The sequence below is a fragment of the Mirounga leonina genome, unplaced genomic scaffold (genome assembly GCF_011800145.1).
Source record: "Mirounga leonina isolate KUSES-001 unplaced genomic scaffold, KU_Mleo_1.0 Mir_154, whole genome shotgun sequence".
Classification (NCBI taxonomy): domain Eukaryota; kingdom Metazoa; phylum Chordata; class Mammalia; order Carnivora; family Phocidae; genus Mirounga; species Mirounga leonina.
Genome location: NW_023270389.1, coordinates 14,688,310 through 14,708,386, shown reverse-complemented (window position 1 = coordinate 14,708,386; position 20,077 = coordinate 14,688,310). Strand labels below are relative to the sequence as shown.

Below are 20,077 nucleotides of genomic sequence, written 5' to 3'. Positions count from 1 at the left end.
ACATGATAGCTAACTAGAATATTTTTGACTGGCCACATATACAAATAAAAATTAACACAAATTTATTCTAATTTTTCTGTCTAGTAAAAAAAAAAGGACACAATATATATAAGTCACAATTCACTAAAAGTCAAACGTGTTGCCCCCCCCACACCCACACAAAATCATCTGTTTCAGAAAGGACACACAGTTGTTTTACTTCTGCTAAATCAATGCCTAAAAATATTACATTTCATCAGTTTCACTTATGCCGAATGTCCCCAAAGGTTCCCTACCTGAAGCTGGCCATATTTTAAGTGCAAAGCAGGCTGGGTGCTATCTAAATCTAGATAAAACTCATTGGGTTGTAATCTGCACAATGATCTATACATCTAAATCTATATGCAAATCAAATGCTTCCGTGCATTCGAGCATTCCAAAGCACCCAGGGCTAAGGGAACACACACAAGGTGCTTTCAGACCCTTCCCCTGTTACCCTTCTCCTTTCCTTCTATTTATTTATACTAGCTACCTAAATAATTCACACCGCCTGCTTTTCAGCCCGAATGTTCCTCAGAAGAGGCCTACAATGAGCTATTGCAGTCACCAGATGGACTCAGAAAAGCAGCAGGTGGGGCAGATGGCAAGGCGCCCCGTCTGATGCTGCTTGCTTCGGCATGGACTGCGTTTTCCTTCCAGGTACATTATCATCATCCTAACACTGAGCGGTGTGTAGTTTGGGGGTGGGGTGGAAGTGGGGCGCTGGCAAATCCTTTACATGCAGTATTAGAGGAATCATAAATTACCAGCTGCCCTCTTCCTCCCTGCTCCCCACCCCCTAGCAACCCCCGATGTTTTAGGCTGTTGCTTTGTTAGTGGGTTTTCTTTCTTTTTCTTTCTTTTTTTCTTTCTTTCTCTTTCTTTCTTTCTTTTTTTTTTAAGACTTTGGTGAAGGTTCCGCAATGCATTTTGGCACTTTGCATAAAGAAGGATGCATCATCCATTGCAAAGTTTTACCTCAGCTTAATAAAAAATAAAGAAAGGGGGATTAGAGGGAGTGACACCGGAAAAGTCATGAAGACTGTGGGGGGATAAATGTATTTTCACAAATATTTTGCAAAAACCACCAATGAAGGGAAAACATAGGTGAGTTGATGATTCAGTTTGTGTCTGCCGTGTCTCACATAAAGGTAAGCTGCCCTTTGCATGTATCTATCGAGTGGAGGAGATAAAAACTACAATTCTATAGCTTTTTGGCATTATAGAAAATATTAGCTATACCTGAACCGGGGCAACTCTTTGCCTTATATTTCTGGTGTCATTTTCAAAAGTGTGGCATTTCCCCTCCCAAGTTTGTACTTCTATAGTACTGAAATACACACAAAAAATCGCATTGCCTATCACCTGCAACTGGAAGCTTATAACATCATGATGCCCAAGCTATCATGAGACAGTCACTCAGTAACATGTAGTATAGATTTTATTTTATTTTTTTTTAAGATTTTATTTATTTATTTGAGAGAGAGAATGAGATAGAGAGAGCATGAGAGGGGGGAGGGTCAGAGGGAGAAGCAGACCCCCCGCTGAGCAGGGAGCCCGATGCGGGACTCGATCCCGGGACTCGATCCCGGGACTCCAGGATCATGACCTGAGCCGAAGGCAGTCGCTTAACCAACTGAGCCACCCAGGCGCCCTGTAGTATAGATTTTAATTGAGCATAAACACTTGACAAAAATTCTCCGGAGATATTTCTGGCATATTCTGAGGGGCAATGGTACCACAATACCATGATTTTAATCCTTCTATAAACTTAACTGATGCCAATATAAATCTTATTACCTAACTTCACTAATTATCTAATTATAAACACCTAAAAATGTGAAAGACAATAATTTTAATGACCTGAAGCGAACCAATCTGTATCTTCAAAGAAATAAATAAATAAAACACTGGAGTAAAAATGCATCCACTGAAGAGATGCTGCAAAGAGACAAGCAAATTGAAATCCCAGGCTTCTGGGAACTCTATGGGGCAGTTTTGCAGGAATTCTGGACAGACAGTAGCTGTGAAATTATCTCAAGATTAAGGGCAAGGTTTTCTTACAAAAACTACCTTTCAATAGTCATTTATTTTGGTTAGAATGAATTTACGAAGTCAAACCTTTCCCTTAAAGTCAAACTACATAAGCCCTTCCAGAGTTCAAATAAATCCCCCTTGCTTTCCCTACGATCTATGAATTTTTTTTTACATGAGCTTTTAAAAAATTAATTCCCCTCTCATTTCCAGTCTGAAAAACAAACCATATACAACTAATTTAGAGCATTTTAAGATGTAAAGGCAACTTTGGTGATCAAATCTTCAAAGACTTCCCAAGGAAGCCCTGTCAAAATGGCTTTTGCAGCTGAGGGAAGACAGGCCAGACCAGACTTGACTACACCAAGACCCCCAGTCACACTCTTGAAATACTCAGGATCTGAATGTACCATTCCTAATTGTGTTCATGGTGCTAACTTCGTAACAGTCCTAAGAAGCCAAAACCAGAAAATTAGGCGGGAAGCTTCAGTGTGCTTAAGTTTTAAAACTCCTGCTACCTAAATTCCTGAAATCGTTTTCTGAAGACTGACCCAAGTTGAAACTGGAGACACAGGTATAAAACGCCACATTTTTAAGTGGTTTTTATGCACCCAAGATCATTTTATAATTTTTAATCGTTTATTTCAGGATCTCAGTGCCCAGGACAGTGCTTGTACACAAATATTTTTGAATGAATGATCAAGAAAATGTAGTTTAATGCACTAAACTGATTACTGAGTGATTTAAACGATTGCAAAACAATGCATGTAATCTTTTTCGATGCAACATGAAAAGTTACTATAAGCAATCAATTTGACACCAGAGAGTTGGTTATGAAAAATACACTTCCAAAATCAATGTTAAACTGATATCTTTTAAACTTGATTTCATTAACTATCATTAAACTATTTGCCCAGAACCTAATTAATGTACACTACAGAGGATACTTAATAATACTAAACAGAAGGGGATGGACATTTCTTAGAAAGAAGCGCATTATAAGGCAAATGGCTATAAGTTAACATTGAAAGGTAGGAACTGCGGAATTAAAATGTAATCTTAGAATTTATATATTTCATAATGATTGGGATAATCTTGGTATATTCAAGGTGTGTTAAGACTGCCACAATTAAACTGGCAGACAATATTCCTTCTAAAATAAAAAGCAGCAAAGTCTCACCTAAAAAAACCTGCTATTTTAAAAATAAAAAACAGTAAGTATAAGCAAAGAGTGAAGGGATGAGTAGGTAATTTCAATTTAAGGCCTGGATATAAAAGATAATAAAGGTAATGTATGTTATCAGATGTTACTCAAAGCGAATGGTAATTATAATTGTGATTTTCAACATTTCAAAATTATCCTTTAGTAAAGTATCTATGATATTCTCGAACAGATACATCTTATATAAATATCTATAGTTGAACATATTTTTACAGTGTTAGAAATCATATAATGTCATATAATGACATTTCATATACACACAAAAAACCCTATATTTTTTTACATGTGTTGAAAGAATAGATAAGGCGTGTGTGTATGTGTGTATCTATACATATAATACAATTTCTGTAACTGGTTGATTTATTTCCCAATTTCAGGACCCCTCCTGGATGTGTCCAACTCCTAAAGCTCCACAAGTTAATCTAAACCTAACAAAACATAGATATCCCAATTCAAAAATTTTTTAATTTTATCCAAATATATAGTATATACTATAATTCGCATAATTTAAAAAGAGAAATAGATTTTGAGGTGCCCCTTTTCTCTTTCCTAAACAAAATATTGATAAAGTGACTCAAATGTCATAAATTTGATGCAATGCCCAATTTGTTAAAAACAGGCAGTCTTCCTAAATTAACTATGATTTTTTGTGTGTGCCGGCTGGCTTTCTTCTTCATATGCAGGTATCACTGATTGAAAAAAAGAATTTGGGGAGAGGGGGTACAATCTCTAGTGAAATTACTTATTTTACTTCCTTGTGGTTCACCTACCTAAGGTGAAAAATATAAGTTAAGGCACATAATTAAACACACACAAAAATCGTAGGATAAACCAACCGATAATATCTTTTAGAGGTTGGAAATACAGAACACTGAATAACCATCAACTTCAATTAGTACCTAAGGACAGAACCTTCACAATATTAACTATAATCCTCGTGCAAGATTTATCCAGATCACATTGGTTCTGTTTTGTGTTTCCCCTCTGAAAGTCTAAGAAGAATTTTCTACCTAAGTTTTGAGTTTACAGTTTAAAAAAGCAAGTGAGAGAGAGAGAGAGAACAGGATCCTTTGCAGGCCTTCCCGCACCTAAACAGAGCCATTTGCATAGTTCATTGAACACTGTTTAGTAAACACGGAGTGTACTGGGACCACAGTGGCTTCTATCTTCCAGGCCTGCCGTCCTTTTAAAAGCAAGGCAGGGGTTCTGTTTTTAGTACACACTTTGGTTCAGTGTTAATCCTGTTTTATGTTGTTCACACCTGCTGCTGACTAGCAGCCTGCTGATGGGCTGGGGCTCACGCTGCTCAGAGAAATCCCACTCCTGGAGAAGCTGGACAAAAGCTACCGTACAGAGCTGCAAACAAAGCCTGACCAGGGTCCAGAAGACGAGACAAGCAGACCCCGGCAAATCTTTCCTCTCGTTTGCAAATAAGGCTCCGATGTCCCCCAGTTTGCCACCCAACAATAAATGCAACCACTTGCTCTTTTTTGAAAGAAAGACTGAACCCCACTGGCTTATTTGTATTTCTTAGCTTTGTATGTCTTCTGGTAAAATTCATGCCCATGCAGTAAAAACAAAAATGTTGTCCTAATCAGGTGGACATGTCAGCCACGCTTTGTGTCCTTGCCAAAAGAATCTGTACCTGAAACAAACCTAAATATTAATTTAAAATGTCCTATGGCTAGGCTCTCTATTCCTAGAATTTTACATCCAAAATGAACAGAGATACAAAATATATGTTCCCCTATCAGTGGCCACCGTGTGACCAGGACAGTGACTCGGATGCTAAGACCGCTCTCCCCCAGCTTCCCACCCTGCACTGCATGTGCCTAATAGCAAACATCAAAAGGAATGACTTCTTTTTTGATCTTAGCACCAGTGATAAATCAAATTCAGTGCCACAGACAGGGGGGAAATACACTACTGAGGGAAAACTCTGAGACTGACAGTGGGACCAGTTGGAGGCATTCGCTCAATCAAGTTTCCAGTAAACGATGCCCACCCTCCTCTGCTCTGAAACAAGATGCAAGTTGCCGTGTGCTTTCCCAGAGCGAGAAAAACGTACCCAGGCCTGACCTGACCCTACGTCAGGATGCACTTTGGGCTGACATTGCCGGGGGTGGTACCAGAGCCCCTCTCTCCTACCTACAGACCCCGAGCCCAGGTCCTTCCTCCCGGGGAGCCAGACTCTGCCCACAGGTGGGCACAGAGAGCCCCTACTGGCCAGCACGGCACAGCTCCAGGACGAGCCGCACATCTGGGGGGTCAAATGGGAACTCTGGGATCACTTTATTACATCTCCCGAAGCACCTTCTCTACCTGCAACAGCCAATAAAGCATCATGGGCTCCACGGCCAAGTCAGGGAGTTCTGCGTCTGCCTAACCCTCAGTGGTGCACAGATTTAATGGAGCATAGTTTTAATACTTCTCTTGGGGAAAGCGTGCAAAGTGCTAACTAGCATATTAAGGTTCTGTTAATGAATGAAAGCGAGGATGAAATGTTTGAGGTGTCGGCATCTTTTCCCCAATTTGCTTCCTATCCATCCTCAGCAATGTGCTCTTTTTTGGAGGGTCAGCACTCGAGCCTACTCCCTTGTTCGTGCCATGCTCTTCCTCAGCGGGGGGGAAAATTCACATGGATTCTCAGAAGCAGCTTACCTACCACAGGTGAGAAGCCAGATAAATGCAGACTTTCTCAGCGCGGATAATACTGTGTACTTGGGAACTCTCCCAAGTCTTAAAGAAAACAAAAATTGCTGTTAAAAATGATCCCATGATATACTCGCCATAATTGTAGACAGAATTCATGTGTCTCCCATAACCTGACACAGCCCATCATAAAATCAAATAATAAAAAAAAAAAAAACCAGTTGTCGCTTTCAATCTGTTTACATAATATGAACAGTATAGGAAGAAATTCAATTATTATGCTGAATCACATGAAAATGCTGATAGACGAACATTTCTTGACCTACAAAAATGGCAATTTCATGTGGTTTCATGAAAACCTAATTAGAATCCTATTATCTCCACTTTCAGGCAAAAAAGGCTGAAGTTTTGTCAGGGAATTTCATGATTCCCAACTTGACTTTCCTCCTGACTTTCCCTCAGAGTGCCACCCCTAGTTTCGTCTTGTTTTGTTTCATTATTATCAAAATGGGACAATTTATCTAAGTATATATTTCACACTTGAACCTGTGACGAGTTGGGGTGCTCGGGCCGTAGCAGTCGAAACTTCACTGGATATCAAGTTTTGCACATTCGATGGCTCACATTTTCGGGGGAGTGTTTACTCCAAGGCTCCCTTTTTTGAGAGGCAATCCCACGTAACAGAAGAGCACATGCTTCATTCCCAGCGCCAAGACTGCACCACGATGGAATATGAGGGAAAAAATCTCATCCTTGATCCTTCCCCGAAGGGCTTGAACCACGGATGAGTTTTTTCCCCCGGCGACTTTGTAAGTTTGCTCAGGACAGAAAGACTCCAGTGTATCAGCAGGAGTCGCAGCTTTGAGATCAAATGATATTCAGTGTTCTGCATGTAGTAGTGATGACATGATGAATACCCTCAGATAAGAAGGAAAAGCACCAGCAGTGTGTGTGCTTGCTTGATCAAGGGGTTGAACCAGCCGCTGCCTTGCAGGGCCGCTCCTAAGCATGCCCACTTCTGAGGAAAGTTAAGACCACCTTATTTTGATTATAGTGCTTTCCTCGGGCAGGAATTTTTATTTCGGTTTGAATCTTAAACCATTACATTTCCAGTGATGCATTTTTATGTTTACAATTGACATCTTCATAAAAGAATGAAACCTTTGAGCAACAGCTCAAAAGCATGAAGGTTGCCTGCAGTAAGTCCTTAAATTATTTTACACCTAAATGGAGCCCAGTTGTTTTTAGTTAAAATTTAATAAACCTTAAACTGATGACCTTTCTTCCACAGAAAGGCCCAGAGTTGCAAAAACGAACTTTCCAATGAAATATATTTTAAGGAACTAGTGCTGAACAAAGGGCTATTTAAAGCTGAACGCTTTGTCAATTTATCAGCTTGTGAACATTCTGTTCCTGAATTCCCCACTGCTGCCGAATGTATAGAACGGTGGTGCCTTGCTTAATCGAATCTTATTGATTCGAGTGTGTCACAGTGATCTCATTGAGAGTAATCAATAGTAATCCAAAATCAATCAATCTGCTCTTGCACTATCATTTATCAAATCTGAATACACCAAATTATTTGTAGGCGTCAAATTACAAAGAAGAGAAGATGGTTGAGCTGGGAAAGTTAATGGTTTATATTAAGAGCAAAACCAATATCTCTCTCTTTGTAAAGGGAGGTGTTTTAAAATGGGCTGTGGCTTGGACAAATGCATTTATCTGCTCATTAAAGCACTCTAAATTTATAATTAATCTTATTCCATTCCTGAGGAAAAAAGCCAAGGTTTCTTCTATAGGACTTTGCTGGCTCAGCACAAGTGACATAAACGTCCACATGCCCTAACTTATTTACCAACAGCACACGAGCATTTACAAGTCCGATAAGCTAAGTTTCAAATGCCTGTCACCCATCTGCTAGAAACAAGGGGACTCGACTGACACAGGACAGAACTGCATCTTCTAACATCAGAAATGATGTTTAATAGAACTGGAGTGGAAAAAGGCATACTTAATTTCTCCAGAGAATGTACAGCATAGATGCACCTGCTTATCAAAGAAGCTGCTGTTGATGCTGAAGGTTCCTTTATCAACATATTCACCTGTAATTTAGTCAAGGTAGTAAATCCTTCTATTCACTGTGGCACACTCAAAAGCACCCCTGCTATTTAACTTGAATGAAAAAAGGCACAGAGTGTCTAAAACATTTACTTTTGCTAATGTAAAAGTGTTGGCATTTTACTTCGTTCCCGATAAGCTGGTGCCAGTAACGGAGTGATTATTCTTTTCTTATTCAAAGCCTATCAGCATTTCGAAAAGCTCTCTCAATCTTATCAGGTGTATGAACAGCACAGTTACTGAAAACAGTTTGTACTGCTCCTCTCTCTTTCTGCCAAGCTATCTGATCAACCCCCCCAACTAACTAACTGTATTTACACACAATCACACAGAAGTTGAATCTTCCACGCCCTGTAGCCAGACTCCAGTTTGCCATGGATTTTTGTGCTGGGACATTAACTTAACAAAAATGTCAGCAGTGAGTACCCCAAACTGACAACAATCAAGAAAACACCATAAAAAGCACTCAACTAGAATGTACAACAAACAGACACAAAAGGAAAACAAATAGGAAAAGTTGAAGGCAATCTCTTTGGAATTCGAGAGGGGGTTAAAATATACTGTATATACAAATACGGATGAATCTCATGTACTTACCTCTAATCAAAGTAAATGATCCCTTAGCAAAACAGATGAATAGAAACAGAAATTTTAAAAGAAAATATTGCTGCAATTGAGGGGGTTGAGGGAAGTGTTTTAGAACTGAGCAGGCATTTCCCCCACATTTCAGATTATCTCAATATGGAGGCAGAGAGGTTCTATAATGTAAGCAAAGTAAGACAATAGACAGTATCACCGAACTTACCCCATAAACTGAAGACAAGATAGAAAGCAAGGCTGTCACATATGGTGACCACATTCTCAGGACAGATTTTCCAATCATTAAAACCCTCATAAATGCTCTAGACATTAAAGTTTTGTTCACTATAAGGAAATAAAAAAAATTTTTTAAAAATACAATTTGAGTGTTTAACCTCTTGGTATTTTTCTCATTCTTCAGACTTAACCAATGAATAGTTCCATATAAAGGTATGAGGAAAGAATCATCATCCAGGCTAACATAAGCATCATCCAGGCTAACATGGATCTACTCTCCATTTCTATTAAAAAAATGCTTATACCAGTTCATGGTTCATATGAATTGAGAGACATACCTAATCATTTATGGGTAGTTCTTCGGAGCATGAAAGACAACAATGACATTTATAGAACATAAGAGAAATCTAAAATGTACTTGGACAACTGAATACTAAATTTCTGACCCTGGGAAAGAATCTCTGCTTGGGCTTCTGTGCATAAATTGGCCATTTGTTCCTCACCTCCTTTTGCTGAATGGCTAGGAGAGGACAGAAAAAGGCGGCCACAGGCTCCCACCTGAGCCCAACTCCTGATTCTGTCTAGACTCCAAGAATAGAATGGGCCTTTGCTTAGATGTGTAGAGCAGTAAGATGAATTAGCCAAGTGTGTAGTTCAGTACAATTCAGCTGATGGTTGCTTCTCCATCTGTGACACTATGATCCCATGACTGATGAGGCAGGTCTCATTTATGTCTATGGATAAAGGGATGCTTCTGTCATTTATTGGACCCAGTACCAACCGTATACCGTCACCTTCTCATAGGAAGAAGACGCGATTCTCATCAACCATATATATCTATCCCTTTCTTTGGTCATGAACAGTTGGTTACAGGCATAATATCCCTCCTCAAAATATCTGATCTATTTTAATAGATTAGTGACAATGAAGAAAGCACTGTCAGAGGATTCCTTCATTTATGGAAAAATGAACATAATTTAGCACCGCCCTTACGTTTTTGGAGAAGTTGAAGTTCTGTGATAATTTGGAATTATGGAGGGCAAAGGGCAATTGATTAAACAACCTCATATTTGAATTTTTTTCTCTAAATGAGTACCTTGGTCTCTATAATTTTTCATATTACTCACTATTTTTGTTAACTATGGATATAATTTTAGACACTTTTCAAAGTAAAATAAATTCTTATAAATATAAAATGTAAATATAATAACTGCCTTGAAAAGAACACCTTTTAAAACATTTTAATTAACATTGTGAGTATTAAAAGCAAAGTAAATATATTTATTTAATGTGCCTTTTGTTTAAATTCTCAAAAGCCATTAGAAATAAGTAAAATCTTCCTAGAATCGACGAAAAATCTATTTTCATGTACAAGAGAAGCATTCTGATCATGGAGGAGAAAAAAATTTATATGCTTCTGCCTATTTTCTGTGCTTAAGCTCTTTTTCAAATTTCATTTTTCTTTTTGCATTTTGAATAAGCCACACAAAAAGAAGGCACAAGATTTTTTTTTTTCCTCAGAAAATGTATGCAAAGTGCAACAAAAAAGAGATGTCCCTTGTTAAAGATGGATTGCCCATGCTCCTTCTGATTCTCCACTTCTTAAAGTCTTTATTTACTTCACACTTAGGAGCAACTGAGGTTCACCACTTCAATGACTTTTAAAGCAATAAATCCCTTTGTTACTTCCAAGAGAGTAGAAAGATTTGAACAAGTTTAAGTCATACTCCTTTTTTTTTTTTTTTTTTGGTACAAAACTCATTATTGTCTATGCTGTCTGTATTCCCACAGAGTTTTAAAGAGAAGTAAGCAAGCAAGCTGGTTTTCATTACACTTCTGCTCGCCATCAATCTCTGATATAATATGAGAATTTATCGGTAGCTTCCCTTTTATTTAGTACCATCTTAACAAATTGTTTGCAGAGAAGGTGTATGATGAAGCAAAGTTAAATTGACACATCTGTGATATGCCTGACAGCCTTCAGTATGCCTAGTATTAATTTGTTTTCTTTGGCTAGGTAAGTGCTGCCAAAGCATATTACACATAATGTGTACTTCCAATCAAAATGATGAAAAGTATATATGCAATTCTGTGTCACTCAAAGCAGTATGAGAATGCACAGAGGAACATATAGGACAAAGACTGCCTTTTACAATTAAAATATAAATTTACTTTTAAGTTCTTTTTTTTTTTTTTTTGAACAACGTAATCTAATCCTAGGTAGGCTCTCCATGAGTTTAACAGTTCAAGTATCAAAGAGATTTTAAGTGCCAAAGCCCCAGCCATAGGTTGCATTTCTGACGGCCAGTGCTGAATGTTGCATATCTATATTCAAATGTACAGACAGCTCTATGCCAGTATATTGAAGTGCACTTTAATTGACCAGTGAGAAGTCAATTTACTTAAAACTGCACCTTTTCTTTTAATGCTTTGTCTTAGTGAGTTATCTTCCAAATATACATCTGTTGCCATAAGTTACGATGGCATGACATCTGAAGAAATCAAAGCATAAAAAGCCTGTCCTCCAAACATTTTTAAATTTTTTTCATTAAAAAGAGGACTGATGCATGCATATGCACACACGTGCATACCACACACACACACCACCACATAATCTAAATCCTCTCAATGTGATGGTTTTGTATCATTGATTAGAAAAATACATTTGGAAAATAATGAGAAATATTGTCCAAGTCAGAGAAAAAGAAACACCTGGCACTTCTGTAAAGAAAAAGTACAGAGGAAAGATGTGTTTGCTAAAACTCTGAATGGGAATTATTTTTAGTAGCTGAGGTTTCCTAGATCTTAGAAAGTAGAAGTCTAAAATGAAGCTGACACAAGAATGAGATGCCAGGTCAATCCTTCAAAAGGCAAAGGTTGTCAGTTATCACCCTCAGATAATAAGAAGCTAACTTTGACCTGATGGATTGGCAAAAAGAAACAGTAGGATTTAAAAAAAAAAAAAAGAGAGAGAGAAACATTAAATTTATTAAAGTGCTATACATACAAGTAACAATAGGAAATGAATCTAGGAATTTAAACAAGCATATAAATAACAAGAATTACAACAGAAAGAGCAGTTGGCTAAGTGTTCTTTCTCAACACTCTTTCAGATTTACTAAGCAAAATCACAGAACTCTAAACTTACCCCTTAGAGTAAAATTCAAAAATTCTGAAATCTGTGATGTACTTTGGAGAAATAGAACACTTACTAGTTTTCTATATTTGCTTTCAGTAAAAAAAAAAAAAAATGAGGAAATGACATATTTATGTAATACAGATAAATAAGATTCCTATTTATTGCATTTATCTGAGACCTATCATGTTTACATTCGGATATATTTGTCAGGCCCTTGTATTAAAAAAAAAAAAAAAAAAAAAGGAATGTAGCCAAGAGCTGATTCAAAACTATTTCTTGGACATGGGCCCAAACCATTAAATTATGCATTTAATATTAGTAGCTTATTTCCTATTTTACAAATTATTTATGATTACCAGCTTTTGAATTTAGGAATGACAACAGTTAAAAATTCATAAAATCAGAAACAAATGGACTTATTAGGTTACCTGTTACCTGTCTTTCTATATAGTTAAAACAATTTAGTTTAAAATCAGACCTGGCAAATACCCGAAACACTAATTCCAGGTTAAAATCATGCCTGGCAAATTGAACTGGCAACTAATCGATCAGAAAAATACTTGAGATTCACTTTATTTTATAAATGTAATGAACACCTTTAGCAGCCTACCTGTAATATTCTACACATATAACTCTTCCCACAAAGGTACATATTTCACGTGCGTACTATACATGCAAACACACACGTGTGTGTATTCTGTCAACTGCTTAAATTTTAAAGTACCATATGTGTACTGATGTATTTATAATAGTACAGACCATGTATATCCATACACACATGGTGATGAAAATAATCAACAGCAAAACATACGAAATGCAGTCAGGAGAATGAGAAGCGGCAGAGATGCCTGGCGTCATCCCTGCATTATCAAATATACACATAAGTATGACTGGAGAAAGAGAACCTAAATATTTCACTGTCAGAGAATGTAGAGAACTGCAATTCATTTCTATCTCAAGCGCTTTAGGACAATGACAATTTAATACAAGGCCAGTGGATGTAAAAGAGATAAAAACTGAACAAACTGGGCCAGTGTAATCAAAGATTTTCTCCAGAGAGCTGGCTAGGGCCGGAGCTCATATGCACTTATAACAGATCTACGTTGTATTGTTTCTCTCTTCCATGAATTTGCTATGAAGCAAAATTCCAAGCCAAGCCTCTCGACTGCAATGACTTTAAAGTTCTATTGAAATACCTCCGATGCTCTTCTCTTATTTCTAAATGCTTAATAGGTGGTTCTAAAAAGTTTATTGATATTAATTGGTTTCACAGAAATCCCTGCTATTAATTGCCACTTGTCTGACAAAGTATCAACCATAAGCACAGAATTGAATGTTTTATGAAATCATACAAGCAAAACCTTCGGTACTACAGAGCACTTTAAAAGTAAAACAAAGAAATATTTTTTCTAGTCACTAGGCTAAAACAAATGTTGAGGAATTTTTCACAAGTGATACAGACTTGAGACTGGGCATTATGCCTACCTTCCAAAAGAAAGGTCTCTTCTTTGTCTGTAGTTCTTGCAGGAGTAAGGTATTGTGAAAGTATCGTTAAACAGACTCATAGAGAAGTTACCTGCCCTCTTTGATGAATAGCACCATGTATCTAAAATTAATTGCAAAAGTATGGCCCAGCTAATGAGATGGTCCTTATCTTTTCTCAGCACAGGAAGCACAAGTATTTTTCTGCTGGCTCAATATTTTATAAAAATGCCTAAAGTGTTATTAACTAAGTAAAAATCTGATTAAAAGACCTCAAAGACCCAGATTATCGTAAATTCTAAAACCTGGAAAACCAGGAGTTAAACCAGATTTCCTATATTATTTCCTTTTTAAACCTTAATTTCTTTTCTTTTTTACTTTGAAAAGAAAACCAAAGGGGGGGGGGGGGATCTTTTTTCCAGCTTCTATTAGCATTTTTAAAAACTGAATTACAATATCCTTTTTTATAAGATGGTCAATATATATTACAGGTCAGATTAAATCAAAGAAATATATCAAAGGCCGTCAATTTAGAATTAAAAAAAAAAAAGAACAATGATACCTTATTGGGGGGAAAACACTGGAAAAATGATCATCCATGCAAGAGAATTAATGGATATCCACAAGGGCTTTGCTAATAACATGGGTTAATTACCACTGCAACACACAAGGCTCAGTAAATAAAGCAGCAGTACCATAAACACATTAAGATGAGAAACCATCACTTTAAGAACCAGCCAACACCAGCACCCTTGCCTCTGCCCAGGAAAGGGAAAGCTGTTTTCCAGCCCTTTCTGTCAAAAGGAGGATTTCTAAACTTAACCACCAAACATATATAAGGTAATACATAAATACACTGACACAAAGGGCTGGTGAAACATGGGGTGCCCATCATTTACTCACCACTCCCATTCCACATTTATTCCATTAACTCAGGAACACTTATTTTTGCTTACTCCAAGGAGAAAATCACATGTTACATAAAATTGACTGTCTGGCTATTTTGACTATCTATAGTTTGGGATGTGTAGAGTGGCTATTAAATTTTCAGAAAAATAGAATTAATCTATTTGCTTTAGTGCTGTGATGAGCAAGGTTACAGATTCTACAGCTCAAGAACACTCACTCCTAAGTGCAGCTAGTTGTCACTTCCAGCAATTTACAAAGAAATCATCTGAAAACCCCACCTACACCACCTACCTTTAAGTCTGCAGGTGTTTGCAACAGACTTACAGAGAAGAAACAGGAGGAAAAGTAAGATGAGCTCCAAGTCTGGAGTTTAGGTGTTCTTTCTTAGAAAAATAAAAAAGTGTCTGTTCATAGTTTTCAAATAATATCACATCTAAAGTGATTTAGGCAAGCTCCTATCTTTTTTTAAAAACATTTGAATCCACTCGGATTTAGGCTTTTTGTTGCTGTTGTTACTGTATAAATTTTTCCTTCCTGCCTATTTTATCTCAGATATTTTGACATTATAGTATTACTTTTGGATAGTTGTGTTTCAATTTACATTAGCTTTTAAAAAGGAGAGAGGAGGCCGAGAAAAAAAAAATCAAAACCCTGACACAGAAAGAGTGAACCATACAAAATAAACCTTGCATACCTCCAAAGAGGAATTTTAAAACACAAATCTGTTTCATTTGCAATGCTTGGATTTCTATGATCAGGCTGAATCTACTAAACTGTTCCTCCTCGCCTTGCGTGTCTTGGAGTGTTTCAATTGCCTTTCCTTCTTCCAACAGCTGTGACAACTGTTAAAACAGTCAGTAAAATTAAGTCCGCTCTATAATCCTGTAGTCAATGTTACATTTTAATCAGAGGTTGAAAGGGATTCATGTGATGAGCACACTCATTTAGAATGATTAGACGGACACATATGTCAAAATGAGCAGATATATTATTTTCATCTGTGTATGCTATCAGTTATTACTGCTATTAAATGTGAAACAAGCTTTCAAGCATTATGTTCTTTAATGTGCTGGCACATTTCCTAAAATAAAAAACACATAGTTATAGATTAATATTTTAGGCTCTCCTAATGGTGGTCAATAAATTGTATGAATCTTTTTTAACAGTCTCCAAAACAGAAATTGCCTAATATTTTCCTCTGAAACTGCATAACTCTGATTTCATTTCTATGTATACGCACACGTGATAGGGTTTAACCCAGTACAATTACTATGAATATTAATAGCATGTATAAATTCTGTGGTTTATTAATTGAGACAGAGAGGCAGATGTGTTGCTTAGCATTAGATCTTTCTGTCTGTCCAGTGAACCACGTAACCATCAGAACTGCATCCAGACAATAAATCTGTATTTTTTAAAGATGACTTTTAACTGAGCCAAAAAGAAAGCTAGTTTGAATCTTGCGCCAAAGCCAAAAGGACATGTGCCCTGATTTCATTTAAATGAATCTGCTTTTAGAGGCTTATTTAAACAAATTATTCAAATTAGCTATAAGAAGTTAAATTCAAGAAAACTACTTTAAAAAGAAGCCTCTGGGGAATTTTTAAAGTTTGTTTTGTTTATCTATTTACGGGAGAAAGTTCAGAATCTGGGTGAGCTTGGATAACGCCTTCTTCCTGACATGAAGACATTTACACCCTCCAATTCTAAGGCCCCAGGTGCACTAACCTGCAAACTACACTTGAGTGGGCAGTCCTACCTTTGTTTATTTTTCATTTTTATTTTCACACAATTTAAGGTTGTTTCTTGCTGTGAGTGTTTCAAACTGGATGCAACCTTCCAAGCTTTCCGTTCCTCCTACGTCCATCTCTTGGAGAATATCCCTGTGCGAGTGTGTGTGTGTGTGAGCACGTGCGAGCGTGCACAGACGTATCTACACACACTCACACTCCTACACACACGAGCAACCACTGAGACTGCAAGTCAGTTTTCATCTCTTACTTAATTACAAAGCAATGCAATATGCAGTCACTAAGGACAGCTAGTGGACATCTACCTATAATGCACTAAGCTCATCTTCGCGAGTTTTAGAATTTCTTCAGTCTATAGAGAGATGTTTGCCAAGAGCACTCTTTTCAGAATTATAATAGTTGGTATTACTGTAATGTGAAAGCAAAGCAATATAACTGACTCAACAGAAAGATAATCCAGTGACAGCTCCCGTGGTATATACTAATATTTTATCTTAACAGTGGGTTGAAATTAAGTTTGTGACCTACTCATTTACACAAGAATGCCTAATTTACTTGTCCTACCCCCATCCACTTCTCCCCCACCTTTAGTGTTCCAAAGATACATACACACACACACACACACACACAAATCCCTATGCATAAAGATATTCATAAATCCGAATTAAACTGCATATAAGAACAAAAGTACTTTTCTGTATTTTCTGGGCAGGATACATGACACAAATCCACAATCTCAACGTTGTCTATTCAAGGGGAAATTTTAAAAGTCACTACTGCTTCTTCTTTAGTTTTTTTCTCTCCTTAAATATTTATAATGTGTGAAAATCTCATGTTACTTAATGGACTGATTTGTCAGTTAAGTGCTGACTTAACGCTAACCATGCAAATAACATTATTCTAGCCCTGAATTGCACAGGGCTAGTTTTTAAATTGTTCTCTGAAGGAGAATTAGTAAATGTGCAATTTTGCCTCTAACTCTGCGCGGTAAGAAATGACAGAGAGCTGAAAATATCTGTCAAACTGCAAATACGTAAGAGGCACTCAATAGTATAAATCATTTTGAATATTGTATTTTAAAACATCTTTCCTTGGGAAAATGGGTCCTAGTAAAAGATGCATTTTAACAGTTCACTAAGCATGTGTGCCAAGTGCCTATTCTTAGCACCTGAATAAGAAGTGACTGTCACACAGCTATTTTACTGACAGTCACTGAGCTTTGCCTCAAAGGTAACATTGTAGTCAGAGAACAATTCTCGACTTACTGAATTAGGAGATCACCCTCAACACAAAAGGCACAAGACAGACACAAACAAGCACTCGTGCACACAACATTCCGGGGGCATTACCTGAATCCTTGTGCAAAGACACATTCTGTCCACCCCCCCACACACACGCACCCCCACGGCGAGTTTTAAAAAGGAAAGAAAAAGGTACCTACTCTTCCTCGTAGTGCAGGGAAAAAGATTCAGGCAGGCAAAGTTCTACCGAATCCATGTGCGACCGGCAACCATTATTTGTGCACCCCAGCTATAAATCAAAGTTTCCTTGACAGAGCACAGTGCAATTAACACAAATGTTCTCCTAGTGACAAGCCCATAGGCACAGCCAGTTGGGACCAAAGCTCTCACACTCTCCTAATCAAGGACTTAAAGCCCCGATTGGAGCTTATTAATATGAAGTAGGGCTTTACATATGCAGTCCCACCGGCCCAGGCGCGCAGCCGATTGGGGGGCGTCTGCCCAATCAGGAGGGAGGCGACGGGAGGCTGCACGGAGCGAGCGGAGCCAGGCAGGTAGGAAGGGTGCAGAGAGCCGCGGGCTCTGAGAACCGCGGGTGGGAGAGGAAAAGGGGAGCGGGCACGGCAGCCATCGGAACGCTCCCAGGAGAGACGCGGCCTTTTCTTCTCCGTCTGTCTGTCTTGCTCTCTTTTTCTGGGAAGCTACAGAAGAAACATAACTAACTTAACTCTCTAGGCACTGGAGGGATTTGTCTTTGGTTTCCAACCTAAGACCTGTTTTGCCTTGAGAAGAAGAACTCACGCACGCACACTTCCCAGTTAATTTGGGACAGGATTCTGCGGAAGGTAGAGAATTAAGTTTGTCCTGCCGTGGTCTGTGTTTTAAACCCCTGGGGGCTGCTGCTTATTTAGTGCTGTACTTCCCCATTTATTCGTCGTAATCGCGTCTTTTCCTGGTTTCCTGATACATACTGGGCATTTGAAAAATCAAAGACAATTCTTCTAAATTGTTAGGGCACGTGAACGCCTGGGATCGTCCTCTCTGAGGTGGGATGCAGTTTTGCACAACTACAGAAGAGGAAATAGTGCGTCAATGCAATCTGAGAGCATGCCTATGCAAATTATACGTGTAAACATTTCTTTACCTGCTGCCTCTCTACCTATAGGTATACAATGCATAGCTTTTGAAAGCAAAGGTAAACAAGGGCAGGACCAATTGGCTTCTCCAGTTACAGGGGTGGCGGTCTGAGGGCTGTAGGGGAAATAGTACATTAAATCCATCTCAGTGCATTTTGACAAAATAAAGACTGCGTTTCCTTTTTTCTTCCCCCCTGCACGGAGAGCATTACTACACAGTGCACTAAAAGTGTTCTTAATCATACTTATTTCAATACAAGCTTCCAAACTGGGAGGCATATACAAATATATATGATTTTACCCAAAACATCAGTTTCCAAATGAAATGCAGTGTACATATTTGTTTCTTTACATAACACACCCCGAATCATAAAAAATCAACCCAGAAACATTTTGTAAATCATCGCACAGTCTGGCCATTATAAGGACTAGTTTCAAACAGATAATAATTTAGGAAACTAAGATTCTCAATAAAAAGTTTGTTCGTTTGTTTGTTTTAAGGGCATAAGAAGAGAAGGTTATTTTTCCTTCAATAATGTAGAATGTGTTCTTAGTTTTCTTACAACAAAGAGTTTTCTTAGGTCCTATTTTGAACTACAGGCTATTTTATACTAGCAAATATATTGGAATAGATGCCAGCTATTTATGGCAAACTGCTCCCTTATGGAGAGTGGAAGACCCACAATTTCGATATAATTCAGCTCTTCTGCTACCAACCTTTTGCATCTTAAGTGTTCCACGATATAAATAGTGTAATCTTGAAGATCAAAATAAATTAGTTCAGATACTCAGTGTGCGTTGAAGTCACTATATCAGAACTCAACTCTCTCTCTCTCTCAACCCTTTCAAATTTTCTAGGTCTTTAAAAAACAAACACTAAAATAGAACAGCTGCATTAAAATTCAGAATGTAAAAATGACAGACATGATTTGGTCCCCCCACAGAAAGAAAGCAATTTTCCTGCCATGTATTTGGCCATATCTAAGATATGGGCCTGATTCCTTTTATTTGTGGTCTAAATTCATACAAGTTCTTAGATGAGAACTCACATAGCAAAAATTGTGCCTGAGAATACTGTATAAAAGCAGGTAGTAAAAGCTTAATTACCAGTAGCATTATGCTGTCTATATTGTTAAATGTGAACTCTGCAATTAAGATGTAAATTTGGTTGTGAGCAGTGAATTAAAAGAGCTTTGAGATGTAGGAGAAAATCCAAGCATTCTGCAGACACCCGGAAAAAAAAAAATTGTCTGTTCAATCTAAAATGAGACATGTAATCATTTTATAATTAAAAAAATAAATAAAAAAGCATTTGAAATCGAACCATGATTTTTCTAAAATACAATAAAAGAAATATGGAAGCTAATACTGCATTAGAAAGAAAGAAAAACATCTTTGGTTCAAAGATCACTATCTTCATTTCTGAACAAACCAAAATTCTCAGGATAATCAATAGATCCAGTTGTACACATTTTTAAATAATATCCCAAAAACAGAGTTTTTTTTTTTTAATTTTTTCTAAAGACTCTTTTTTAGAAAAAATAAAGATTATTTAAAGT

General features: G+C 37.5%; 1 protein-coding gene across 3 annotated transcripts in view; it reads right to left on the bottom strand.

Moving 5' to 3' along the window:
* The window catches only part of ESRRG (estrogen related receptor gamma), a 568,127-nt gene that overhangs the window by 207,625 nt on the left and 340,425 nt on the right, over window positions 1–20,077 (bottom strand). Inside the window, exon 1 of one of the 3 annotated variants that reach the window (XM_035010126.1) lies at window positions 17,583–17,781. The exons of the other annotated variants lie outside the window; for them this stretch is intronic. Coding sequence (XP_034866017.1) covers window positions 17,583–17,638 — 56 coding nt within the window. The 5' untranslated portion in view covers window positions 17,639–17,781. Of the gene's footprint in view, window positions 1–17,582; window positions 17,782–20,077 lie in introns of those variants that run through there. 3 annotated transcript variants of the gene reach the window in all.